Genomic DNA, 13,636 nt, shown 5'->3' with positions numbered 1-13,636 from the left:
ATTTGAAGATTGGACTGGGCCTACGAGTATAACTTGGGCTTTATGGAACCTCGGGCTTCTGCTATTAGAGATACTTTACTATTCACACCCAACAATCTTTTTACCACACCACAGATTTTAATGTTCTTTTTCGAACTTTCTTATATTGTTTTCCTCTTTTTTCAAAAAAACAAAAAAAACAAAAAAAAGCCCAAAAGATTTTGAAACTTCTCTGAAAATCAACAGCTGAAACTTCCTCTTTTTATATTGGCTTATTCATAAAGAACATTTTAAAAAGTTAAGCCATGGTTTTCCAGCAGAGATGGGTTTTTTTTTTAGCTTCAAAGACTTGAACCTCTGCCAAAAAACAATAAGAACACAGCATTGAGAATTGCGTACTCGGTTGTGCCATTAAACAATTAATGAAATATAAGTACTATATACATTGAATATTTTTATGTTACAATCAAAATGTTACAAAATTGTGAATTAATCTGTGGTCTATTATTTACCAAGTAAAACTATAGGAGCTCCTCTGCTCACTTCATTGATGTGTAGGGGAAGTCGGAGGTGGAACAAGCATACTTCCAACACCCATAAAGTCAGCAGCAAATTGTTCATCGTTTTTAGCCAACATATCTCTTAAACTACACTCAATATTCCTTCCCCTTAGCACCCAGTATCTTGGTTTGATCTTCTTTTCCAATGAATAACTAAAGTACCTTGGATATTCCACCAAATCCGTTACCGGCTTCTCCATGGTGTTTAGGAGGAATTCAAGCTTCGGCCTCAAAACCTCTTCAATGCTGTACCCAAGTAAAGGAGAAAATCTACGGACCATGAACGCAATATCCCTCCGTGACAGCCCTTTCTTCATCAAATACTTCAGCCTGCCCACAACATTCCCCACATTAACTTATAATACAAGTTATACAACATAAGGTGATTGTAAGCCCACAACTTCATTTAATTAGTCCCATGAAGTTGACAAGGCAGCAAAAGTGCAATTGGATGTACAAATACATTAATTAATCAATTAATTGACATTTCATAAATTAGAGAATTTTAAATTTGCGCTGCAAATATTAAATAAAAAGAGCATTACCGAGGAAGTAAAGTTCTGTCAGAGTCAGAGACAAGAAGCTCTGGATACTTTTTGATAACCCGAGGAAGGTGAACTTTGGAAACACCAATACTAGCAAGAAATTCAAGCTTCCTCTTCAGAGTTTTCTCTATGCTGGCAGCAAATATTTCAGGACAACGACCTAGTATGCTCCCAACAGTTTCTTTATCAAATCCTAGACCTTCCACAAATGAAACCACCTGCATAAAGCAGTAATAACAGTTACAAACAGACTCGAGATAAAAATGGTTCCAAAATCCTTCACAGAGAGACTGGTAAAGTATATTCAGATGTTTGTTGGATGAGATTCACTCACTAACGTGGGACCAACTTGAAATGATAGTGAGGGTGATTGTACTGGGTCCCTTTAGAACATATATACTACCTACCTGAAGATGTCAAAAAATAAAAGATTACCTACCTGAAGAAATTCTTTAGGTTTCCGTATCAGTAGCTGAGGACTTCTAGAGACAACTTGACCCAACTTCTTGTTTCTAATACCCAATTCACCAATCTGTACAACCATCAATTTTAACATGCTAGTTGAGCAACCCAAAGTATGAGGCCAGCTTCTGATTGCACGGACAACACTCAATTTTGGCACCTGTCATGAAGCATAATTCCTCATTTAGTATTTTAACCAAAACAATTAATCAACATTCCTGTTGGCAAAACTTGGCCAGCATTCAAACACAAACTAGTTGGATACCATACCTTCTCTGAATCAAAGAAAGAAAGAACCTCCTTGAAGTTCTCTTGAATGCTCGTGGATAGAATCCATGGATATTTTATCAACATTCTGCCAACATCTTTATCCTCCACACCAACCTGCACAACAATACATGAAGAATCCATAACATCATAAAATCCTTTCTTGGTCCAAATAATATATACCAATAGAACAATGTATAATTCCAAATTTATTATTTTATTATAACATATAGAACCAAAGCATAAGATATGAATGTAATTCAGTAAAGTTGGTTAAGCCACTCCTCATTGACAATATGTACAAAGAGAAACAAAATGTCCAAGCTGGGGAGAGGAAGCTAGAGCCAACATAATTGCAAGGTGGGATGGAGATTACATATTTTTTGTCATTCATACTGCTTCAGAAATCATCAATTCTTTGGTAACTGCATATTTGAAGTCATATATATTTTCTTTTTTGGGCCAAATTTGAAGTCATATAAGTTACATAATGTTTTTGTGCATACTTTTAAAATGAAGAGAAAGAATAAATGAAATTGACCGTACCTCCTTAAAAGCAAGCACTCTTGTTTTAATGACTTTAATGTTGCAGAAAATAACGGGTGGAAATAACAGAAATATGTTTCTCATGCATTCTCTGGGGATTCCAATATTTTTGAGATACTCCACCATAGGTGTCACATGAGGATCCAAGGACAACAAAAGTATACGTGGAAATGATTCAATTAGATAACGAAAAGTGGTATCTTCAAAACCCAACATGTCCAGACCTCCACGCCTTGCTGCAATCTATAGCATAAAAATGAAAAACCAACTGAAAATGAGATAAAATCATCAAGACACACATAAATGCACACAAAAATGAATCTTAAAATAACCAAGAAATAAAAGAAACAAAAGTAACTTGCAGTTTGACATACATGCATTTCTAAGATTTGGAAGAGACACACTAGACCTTTTCAAAAAAGGATAGAGTTTGTTGCAAGTCATCATCAATAGGAATTGATAAGTGCATCATCATACGGCGAGCATTCTTCCCAATGAGCCCCCCATCATTACTGCCAGAAAAGAATATTTCCTTCACATACTTAACCTATAAGTCAAATGCAAAATAAGAAACAATTCTGCAACAGATGTAATGAATAATTTCACTTCTACATTCATATGACAGGGAATCAATACCAAGTGCCTGCTCCTCGTCCATTTCATAAGATGGCCATTTTACAGCTATAGTGGTCCTAATTCATCTTGATTACCGAACTGACATATCCGCAAATGTCATTTCAAGGATTATGATGTGTTATGCCAGAAAAAGAATCAGGCTGCATATTTTCAAAGGTTGTAATATTGTCATATGTACCATTTTCTCTAATACTTTCTAGTGAGCACTAATCTTACCAGCTCAGAACATGAAATGAAGAAAGAACACATAAATCAACTTACACAAGACAGTTTCTCACAAATTGTCCTACATACCAATTACTAGTTCTTTAGAACCACAATCCTTGTGTGCTAAAAGAAAAGAAACCCAAATGAATTCAATAACTTGTTCATGAACCAAAAAGTATTAAACTAACAAAAGTAAAAAACTCCTAAAGACCAATTTCTAGTTCACCATAATATTACCAAAAATAAATTCACTTCCATTAAAAAAAGAGCTTGTCGACCAAAATTAAAAAATGATGAATCACAATGCCCTCACCTTCTGAATGAGCCCCGGAAGTGTCTCGGCCGATAAGTACCTGGCAACATTCATAGCTGAAGACAGACTCAACCCAACCACACTCTCCAAAAACGCAACCTTGCCATTGTCACCTTTTTCCTTTGCCAAATACCTCACCTTCTCTTTAAACCCAACCAATTTCCTCCCCTCTTTTCTCTCACACTCACTCCACAGCCCAAGCTCGTCCAACTCCTGAACCCCATCGACCAACATTCGCAAATACTTCGGCGAATTCGACGAAACAAAGGCCGCTTCCACCTCAGAAACCCCAAACTCTTGAAGAAACTCCAAAAGGGCTTCTTGGGCAGCTCGGGATTGCTCCGACTGGTGGTCTTGTGGGGGTGCAGGGCTGCCTTGTGGGGTGGCAAGCAGGGGATGGTGAAGCTGGTGACGGGTTTTGGAGGGCGTGTGGAAAAATGGGTTCTTGGGTTTGTGGGTCAGGTGGAGTCTGAGAGTGAAAGTGGGGTTTGAGGGGTTGGGGAAGAGGAATGGGTTTATGGGTGTGTTTGGGTTTAAGGTGAGGGTTTTGGGGATAGGGAGGAATTTGGAGGAGGACATGGTTTTGAGGAATAACATTCATACGTAGAAACAGTGTTTCTTAAACCCTAAAACCCTGAAACTCAAAGAGAGCTAAAGGCTAAAAGCTCACCTTTTGTTTTTGGTGACTAGTAGGAATGAGATGAAGTTAGGGGATACAAATATGAGTTAATTACACTTACACTCCCTGAGGTTTATCGGCTTTTCACATACACCCCCTGGGGTTTCAATAATTACACATACACCTCCTGAGGTTTTAAAACTGTTACATATAACCCCCTATAATGAGACGAAAATGATGAAAAATTATGCAAAAAAGCATGCTAAAGGATTAAATAGCTTAATAAGATTATTTAAGGTATAAGGTCCAACCTGAATACAAATATTTTTTATTTATTTATTTATTTATTTTTCTTGTAGGGGGTTATATGCAACAGTTTTAAAACCTCAGGGGGTGTATGTGTAATTATTGAAATCCCAGGGGGTGTATGTGAAAAGCCGATAAACCTCAAGGAGTGTAAGTGTAATTAACTCATACAAATATACAATATAAAACCATTTGAACCGTACGAGTAAATTCAGTCAAAAAAAGGATTAGTGTTAATAGTTTGTCATCAATGTGACAATGTTTTTATTTTTTGCTTCTTAATTTTTACAGAAAAATTATGTTTTTTAATTTGTGCCAAAACTCACAAATTTGATATAGGGCCTCCATGGCTGCTCTGTTTTAGCTTTTGGTTGGTATATTTGTTAGAAAGAAAAAACAGAGAGAATAGAATCTCACATTTGAATAGTTGTTATTTTATAAGCTAATTCTATTTCCGCTAATGAAACTTCTACTTCATAGTGTATATCAGTATATTAAGCATACTTATTATTCTTTCTTGATGAAAATATATATATATATATATTGTCCTCTCTGTTTCTTTTTTTTTTTTTGGCCATGGTCCTCTCTGTTTCTAAATGAAAGCAAGAACCCTCAATATGGTGGTAATGAATTCTTATCTGCTAGACTTTTAAAAATTAATATGGATTCCAATTTCTATCTGATTATGACTATGCCAGCATCTTGAAACACTTCTACCAACTCTTGGCTTCAGCTACCGAACATAACTTCGTTTCCATTTTGTGGAAGTCCCTTTGGGAAAATAACTGAACTATATGACATCTTCCTTCTACAATAGTTGCTTCAGAGTTCAGAAAATACATGGTCACTATATATGCAACAACTGAGTTGGACTTGCCACTTGTAAACAGGAGCTACATGCACAAACTGCACAAGGTACTTGTTTCTTGAATTATACATAACATGAACAAACTGCGCAAATTCTACAAACTACAGTCTACAGGCCAACTTGCACAAAAAGTACTTTCAAAGGTACAACAAAATGAAACACATTTAGACCTGCAACAGAAACAAAAGGGGTATTCTAGTAGTCCTTTCTTTTTTCTTTTCAAACCCAAGTGCCTTTCAGAAGAGTAGTGGTAGATGCAGTGTCCCCAAAAGTCTTGATCAAATCAGAACAAGGCTCATCTGCTTCCCCCTCTATCTGGAGCTCCAACCCCAACTCCTCTTCTACATCATCTGAAGCCGAAATGAGTAAGAACTCACATCCTTCATAGTTCAAAAAGTCGGGTGGATCAGCCGGGCAGTACCGTAATTTCCCAAACTGGCCTTGCAGGTGGGCAGGAAACACTGCCCTGCGCTTGTTCTGTAGCCCTCTGAACTGGGAAGAAGTACTGCTGCTGCTGCCATGTTGATCTGGGTTCTTTATTTGAATGATAAATGAGCCTTCATGTTTAATGTTCAGTGACTCCTGAGGCTCATTGCTCTCATCTTCAGGTGGAAATTCAAGCTTGTAAATCAAATGCGTGTGGGGTTTCTTCCCCTCTTTATGCCTTAGAATCCGGTAAATTCCTTCTCTTAATGCCCTTGCTGCACTAGTATGCCTGTGTCCTCTGGTTTTAGTATCATACTCCTCTGCCATACAGCAAAGATGTCTATATTTAAGTAAAGTTATATGTAACACACATTGAAGACCATAACATTAATAGACATGAAACCCTTGTATACAAAAAGAAACCTTACCTATCAATGGTGTATGTAGCTTCTCTCTCTCTCTCATCATGAGAAGAGAGAATGGTTGTATACACCTATTTCATGAAAAGAAATGCTAGTGGTACCACATATTTAGTACATGTGTATCACTTTTCTAATAGAGGTGAGACCCACTTATATAGGTGTACTTCATCTCTCATGAAGAGGTGGTACACATTCCCCTATCATTACTCATGCTAGTCTAGAATGTGGTCCAAATGACCAAATATAGTTTTGCTGTAAACATGTATATACTCATATCTTTGCAGAGCTAAAATGGGATCAATATATAAGAAGGGCATGAACCTACATAATTAGGCCATATATACCTCCTTGAAGAGCAGACTTCACATCATCTATCTTTGTGGTGACCATCTCCACAAAACCCCAATAAGGTCTGCTTCTCTTCTTTCTTGGATCTGGAAGGCTTTTCCTTCCCATCACTATGAGCCTCAGCAATGGTTGCTTCTCAATGTTCACTTCCTGCCTACCATGTCCACCTTGACTTTCACTACTACCTTTTTGATCACCAGAATTTGATCCCTTCTTCTTTGCCTTTGCACCTTCCTTTCCTGAATCAGGGTTTTGCTTATCTTCAATTGGCCTCTCACCAGACTCTGGCCTTAACACAATGTACAAACGTTGGACATCATCTGCACTGTGAGCTTCTTCTTTGTTCACTTTTGGCCTGTAGAAGAAGAATATTTCCCCTCTCTCCTGCATTTTGTCACCCACCACCAAAATAATAATATGGAAACCAACCTTTAACTTCAACTTTCATGTGACTAAAGTCACTATATACATATTATTACTAATTCAAGAAAAATTCATGTGCAAGAAACACTAACAAACACACAGAAACCTGAATTTCATCTTGAGCATCACTTCTGGTTTTGACTTCTTGGCCTTGTCCCATTTTAACTTGGTGTGATATACTGCTTTTCTGATGACGATTATGATGATGAAGAGAGAATGTTCCTTTGGTGCTTATAGTAGAACACGAAGGTAAAACTGAATTGAAATTTAATCAACAACTTGAAATTTCTCACCTCCACCCAAAAAAATAGGCTAGAAATTTGGCACTGGACACGTGTCCTATGCACATGACACGTCCACTATTTTGAAGTTTCCACGTTTTAAGTGTTTACTATGGTTATAGAGTAATACTGTTCTAGGATTGTTCTACAAGGTCTAGATTGATACTCATTTGATTTGATGCTACAATCAGAAAGTGCTTTAATCTTATTCTAAAGGTTGGAATTTAAAATGTAATTAAAAAAATCTTTGGTTCTACCAAATTTTTGTCCACACTTTCGGTATCAATAATTCATATAGTTGGCATAACATGTGTGTTATAAGCCTATAAGTTGTACAATTCCGTAAAAAAAAAAAAGTTGAAATAATTAGTATTTTTCTTTTGGATACTTATTCTACTTGAAACCTGGTCAATGAATTCTCAGATTTGGCTAGAGGATTGTTCAATGTCCAACTGAAATAATGGGACTAGTGGGAACAATATGTCATTTGGGTTAGGGCTGGTGTTGAAGGACGAATTGTGAGAAGGCAAACTGTTTGTGAAAACTCCTCTAATAATTAATAGTAGTGTGGTTTAGTTTCATTTCTGCTTGCATGAAATTCGGGATACAAAGCCAGCATTTGAAAGATAAAACAACAAAGCGTTTTGACAAGCAGACCTTTAAAGCAACCATGATTCATGAAGATGGTTAGTTTGGAAGCCAATGAGTGATATTACGACTAACTGTTAATTAACACATCAACTGTTGCATCATGATTTTATTTGCTGCACATTTAGGTGCATGATTATATTTACAACTTTGTCACACTCACTGTTGATCATATACATATTTACATGTCTTCAAAGTCAATCATATTTACATGAGAACAAAATTTCATGCTGCAGAGACTTTGAATTTCATGTCTCTGATGCCTAGTTTCTCACAGAAGAAACCCACATTCTGGGATCCAAAAATTCAATTGACAAAAAAAAAAAAAAAAAAAAAAAAGAAGAAAAAAAGTGTCAACCTAATGAGGTCACTGGGGCAATGTTTCATCATGTAACTCAAACTGATCTGCTAGTATTAGTCAGTTGCCCCTGAGAAACAAAGTAAATGGACAACCATTAAATATTCTCTTTATGCTTTTTATCAAAGTGTGATTCTCACTCTATACCTGATTGATTTTCTGCCTGTGAAGATGAACTTGATTGGCTCTTGAGCTGTGGATCATCACTCATCACTTCCTGCAAAAAGTACTCTACCATGTCATTCCCCTACTTGCTTTTCTTTGACTCTTTAAGTTAATTATGCAACACCAGGAATCTTAGAGAAGGTTAAGAATTTCTGTTTGATTGTATAGGCAAACTTACTCCTAATCAGACTCCAAACGCGTCTAAAATTTTTCAGTTTTTCGACTTACCTGCTGATCGGAAATGCGATTGTCATTGGGGGAAGGACTGTGATTGCCTACTAATAACATGTTTCCCATCTTCTCTTCAGCAAATTCTCTCAATCTATTTAGCTCTGGCAGTACCACCTTGCCAAGATCCGGCCTGTCTTTGCGTCTGAGTTCTGCACATTGGATTGCTATCTTCGCAAGGCCTAAGGCTTCTTCAACTGGCCAATCAGGCACGGCAGGGTCCAGCATCTGCTCAAATGTGCCCTTCTCAATAGCCCTTTCGACGTAGTGAGCCAACCCCATTGCAGGCTTGGCTGTAATCATTTGCAAAAGCATAATGCCTAAGGAATAGACATCAGATTTTACACCAAGCATTCCTGTCTGTTGATACTCAGGATCTATGTAGCAGAATGTTCCAGCTGCTGATGTAATGAGGCACTGTGTCACATTTTCAGCAACAGCTGGGACAAGTCTGGCCAATCCAACATCACTAACTTTGCTCACATAGTTGTGGTCTAGTAAAATGTTGCCAGGCTTGAGGTCACGGTGCACAAATGGTTCTGGCTTGGTCTGATGGAGAAAGAGTAGGCCTGTAGCAATCTCAGCAGCAATTTTGAACCTGATTTGCCAAGACAGAACCGGGGTGTCCCCTTTCCTGAAGAGACGGTCATCTAAGCTTCCATTAGCCAGATATTCATAGACTAAAATGCCATACTCGGGGCAGGCTCCTAGAAGTAGTACCATGTTGGGATGTCGAATGCAACTAAGTATGTCAATCTGCATTTAAATCATGACAGAAGAGGTTAGACACAATCATTTTTTCAAGGTATCAGATTTTTAAAAACAGTTCTGTGTTGGTTTACAACAAAAGTTAGCAAAAGGAACACTAATATGAAGTAGTGTACTAGTATACATATAAATTTTGTATGCTTGGTCCTGTGGAGACTTGTAAAAAGAGAAGCCTAGGTGCATTAAATCTTATACACTAATAGCTAAGTCACTCGGAAAAATTTGGCCTTTGGAATTCACTTATTATATACCTTTTTTCTTTGACTGTAGAACTTGAACAACCCAAGTTGTCATTGAAATTTTTTTAAGCATGCAGCCATTGAAGAACATTTAATAAATCATATTAACTAAGCAAGATTCTCAGTCCCTCACCTCTCTCTGAAACTGTGTCCTTCCTTGAGCAGCATCTGGGCGTAAGACCTTGACTGCAACTGGTGTGTGATCAAGAAAGCACTTATAGACAGGACCATAACCTCCTTCCCCAATTTTTCGAGACAAGGAAAAGTATTCTGTTGCTTCTTCAATCTCCTCAATAGAATATCTCCTATATTTGACATCAGTTTGGGCTAGATTATCTAATAGCTTCCGTATGTCCTCTGCTTCTCTGAGGGCTCTTATTTCTGTATTTGCTCGTTTCTGTTGTTCCAACTCTGCAATTCTTTTAGCAGCATCAGCTGATTCCATGGCTGCCCTGCACCTAGCTCTTTCTTTCTCTGCATCTGCCATTGCAGCTTCTTGAGCCAGTCGTGCCTCCTCTAGTTTGTGTTCCTCTACAACCCTCCAGTTGTGCAGCTCCATTTCCTGTAGTGGACATAAAATTAGAAAACATCATGGAATCTTGAAAATGCAGAAAGCAAATGTGACTTCTTATCACCTTCTGTTTGGCTGTAAGTGCTTCTCTGCATGCTGTACTGTACATGTCCATTGTTTGCTTCAGCTCTAGCTTTAGCCTCCTCATCTCATTTTCTACTTCATCCTGCATAAGTTTGATAAATGCAGTGAAAATCATCTTGACCATGTGCAAGGAATAATATATAAATCATTTGTATGAAATTATGAATTAGGTTCAGCTTGGACCTAAAAAAATTACTTGCATTCCTTTAACATCATATTACTACTACTTCCCAACAATCTGAATCTTATACTCAATTTTAATTTGATCCGTGTAAAGAGTGCATGGTCATGAGTACAGACTGCATGGGTGGTTTCACAAAAGAGACATGCTTTCTTTAAATATATCATGTCCTTACCAGGGTCTGTGATGACCATGAAGTTGATGTTCGACTGCTTTCATGTGAAACATATGAGAAATCTTGCAGAGAATTGAGGTCCGCGAACTTAGGTCCTTGGCGGATTGACCCAAAGCTATGATCTGAGCTGGTGGATAAGCGTCCTCGGCTTGGATCCATATAATCATACATAACAGAAGAAGCACGGTCAGTACTTGGCCTGTCAGAGCTTATAAATGATATGTCGCTTTCTGATTCTGAGAATCCTCCACTGATCCTTCCATTACTAAAAGCACCTCCTCCTCTTGATAACGCCGATCTTTTTTCATTAAGGATAATGAGATCAGTTTTTTGGTAAACATAACCATAATACCAAGACATTGTCAGTTTACCACATCATATTGTATCCTATAAAAAGGTTAGTATGCTAGCTATGACTTACCTGAATGAGTCGTCTTGCATGTTAATATGACGAGGCTTGAATGATGGCTTGGCTGCTTGATTTACAGGATCAAAATATTGCATTTTGAGTTAGTAGTACTCAAACCAACATGGGTTACAAGAAAGCTTAATAATTGAGAGAAACAAACCTTTTAAATATATATTGTGTTTGGGTGTCTCACATGTTTTGGCACCTTGCTTACTTAGTGACTCTATATGAGTAAGTAGTGGAGAACTGTATGGTGCTGGACGAGAAGCATTTCGCACTGAAGAGACCTTCCCTTTGGAAATGACATATACAGTGCTGAAATCTGGTGCCCCTTTTGATACACTGCTTGAAATACTTGATGTCTTGAATCTGCATGAGAAAATCATTGAGTTAAAACAAACTGAATGACTCAATCCTCTTCAGTTCAGTTCTTGTTGTAACATCTTGTTTTGTTCTCATTCTTTTAATGATCTTGTGGAAAAATTAAGAACTATCACTAACTTTGGTGGACTAGATACAAATAAATTTATAAATGAGGCAATTACCTAATAAATCCATGCTTTGCTGGAGATCCCAGAACCAAATTCTCAATTGCACCATAGGCAGCATACTCTGTAATTGCTTTTGCTATATCTGAGTCTTCTAGTATGATATCAATGCAATTTATCTGAGAAAATAAATTTGCATGAGCAACCAATCAAAAAAGTAACAAAAAAAAAAAAAAAAAACCTTGCATTGTAAACAAGGGATTTGGATTTTCTTCTCTTGTTTTTATTTTAACCGTATAATTTCTTTCTTATCCAAAAAGTGCTACATATCTATTTCATCTTTTGATCCCTGCCTTTGGATAATAAATACATGACTAAAATTAAAATATTAGCATAAACAAGCAAAAGATCTGGATCCGTAAATACGAAATGGGGGATTTTCTTTTTCTTCAAAAGGGTGCAATGAGTGCTGTTTTAGACAAGTTCTTGCTAGAAAAGCTCTGATATACAAATATTTCTGTTTATAATATCACTATAATTACTTTGATAAAGTTGTCATAATTACTGGTATCCTAATATAGGGTAATGTTCTCTTGCTAGACTTTGAATCTGGATCACATATTCCGTCAACAATCAACATAATCAATGGAAGGGCTCTGAAACCTACATCCTTACGAGTACAATAGCAATGGAAGGTGAGGAACAGATCCTTGGTCGTCTTTACAAGCTGCTGTTTTCGTGGCGATTCAGATGGATTGTTTTGATCACAGATAATGGCATTGTTTCCCGCCACTGCACCCAAAAGAGAAGTTGTAATGTGGACTTGCATTGAGAATTTAATTTGGTCCAAAGGTGAGAAGAGGCACAAAATATTGAAAAACTGACAACAAATTCTCATAGGAAAGTTCTGATAAGATTCAACAATATGAGGGTGTGAAATTATTGATAACTAACCAACTAATTCTTTAATTTTAATCATCTTAAATATGTGCAATAAAATAGCCACCAAAAAAGAGGTTATGATGGGCTTGAAGTACATGCTTTAATTATCTTAGGAAAAAACTTACCTATAAAAGGGATAGAGGCTGACTTGAGATCCCAAGAGATAGTTTCTATCTTAAAATTAGAGAAATTGTTATGTAATGAAGTATAAAATTATAGGTGTTATCATGTTATTGGATTGAGATAGTAAATCAGCTATATTCCTGTTGTAGAGAAGTTTCAGTTGTCCCATGCAGGTTTGCATGTACTTTTATGGTTATATTGATGAAAGAGAGAGAGAGAGAGAGAGATTACATGAAGAGGTTGATGATGGTTTGTGAACAACATGTATTAGAAGGACAGTTTGGCCCCTGGCGAGAAGATTCTCAGCAGCCCACCTGAGTGCATTTTGGCTCCCCTTCTGGTTGTCTATGGCAACCGCCACCAACCCTTTTACTCCTACTCCGCCGCAGCTGCCCAATTTCTTCATCGTTGCTCCTCCTTTTGCATACGCCCACATTTTTGTTTTCCAACAGCTATTGCTATGTGGAAACAAATAAAATGGCTCGGACACAAACTAATTAATCAAGTGTAAAAATGATTTTAATTCATGATGTGTACAAATTATGTGACCCTAAACCCTCTTTGCCCCTTTTAGAAAATTGACCACCTTAGAATTCATTTGCTATTTACAAGAATTTGTGAGCCATGCAACACATGAGTTTCGCACATTCTCTCTCTATCTCTCTCTATTTTGGCTTTTCAAATAGAAGCCTCACGATGAGAGAGTCGGCTGCCAAAAGTAGAAGATCTAAGCATAGACATGAATGAGATCCCAGAACACACTATCTTTTATTAGTTATGATATATATGAATGGAAGAGGATTTGAATTGATTAGGATCTTCTTAATTTTTGGCGACAATATCTAGCTACTATATATAATTATATATCACATGGTCTACGAACTTTGGCTCAAGTAGCATTGAGTGGGGTGTCAAAAGGGTGGGGTTTAAGTTTGTCTCTTGATGTGTATAAGCAAAGAGTGAGGTAAACATCATTTTCAACTCTTCTAGTCTAAAGTTTTCCAAATTTTTATGTTATGTCAAAACGTCATGTTAATTTACCTGATAAG

General features: G+C 37.0%; 3 protein-coding genes across 4 annotated transcripts; all 3 read right to left on the bottom strand.

Moving 5' to 3' along the window:
• Positions 1 to 402: 402 nt before the first annotated feature.
• On the bottom strand, positions 403 to 4,175 carry LOC147287651 (Mitochondrial transcription termination factor family protein). Of its 2 annotated transcripts, XM_086242024.1 has the most exons (7): positions 3,516 to 4,175; positions 2,769 to 2,906; positions 2,360 to 2,602; positions 1,817 to 1,930; positions 1,524 to 1,706; positions 1,085 to 1,302; positions 403 to 869 (listed from the first exon to the last, which is right to left on the bottom strand). In XM_086242024.1, exons 1-7 carry the CDS (start codon positions 4,110 to 4,112, stop codon positions 524 to 526), a joined length of 1,839 nt encoding a protein of 612 aa, XP_086098150.1. In that variant the 5' UTR covers positions 4,113 to 4,175; the 3' UTR covers positions 403 to 523. The 2 variants fall into 2 exon arrangements, with proteins under 2 accessions (XP_086098150.1, XP_086098151.1); XM_086242025.1 differs by lacking the exon at positions 2,769 to 2,906.
• Positions 4,176 to 5,527: 1,352 nt separating this feature from the next.
• Positions 5,528 to 7,087, bottom strand: LOC147287650 (uncharacterized). The gene is made up of 3 exons (XM_086242596.1): positions 7,034 to 7,087; positions 6,501 to 6,888; positions 5,528 to 6,054 (listed from the first exon to the last, which is right to left on the bottom strand). The coding sequence occupies exons 1-3, from the start codon at positions 7,085 to 7,087 to the stop codon at positions 5,528 to 5,530; spliced, it is 969 nt and encodes a 322-aa protein (XP_086098722.1).
• Positions 7,088 to 8,350: 1,263 nt separating this feature from the next.
• Positions 8,351 to 13,023, bottom strand: LOC147287649 (U-box domain-containing protein 35-like). Its single transcript, XM_086240939.1, has 10 exons — positions 12,819 to 13,023; positions 12,190 to 12,314; positions 11,580 to 11,701; positions 11,195 to 11,403; positions 11,047 to 11,098; positions 10,626 to 10,923; positions 10,250 to 10,351; positions 9,748 to 10,176; positions 8,608 to 9,363; positions 8,351 to 8,431 (listed from the first exon to the last, which is right to left on the bottom strand). The coding sequence occupies exons 1-10, from the start codon at positions 13,021 to 13,023 to the stop codon at positions 8,351 to 8,353; spliced, it is 2,379 nt and encodes a 792-aa protein (XP_086097065.1).
• Between the last annotated feature and the right edge of the window lie 613 nt (positions 13,024 to 13,636).

This window comes from Dryas octopetala, chromosome 4 (assembly GCF_963921425.1).
Source record: "Dryas octopetala chromosome 4, drDryOcto1.1, whole genome shotgun sequence".
In the NCBI taxonomy this organism is placed as follows: Eukaryota; Viridiplantae; Streptophyta; class Magnoliopsida; order Rosales; family Rosaceae; genus Dryas; species Dryas octopetala.
This window is presented reverse-complemented; position numbering and strand designations above follow the sequence as displayed.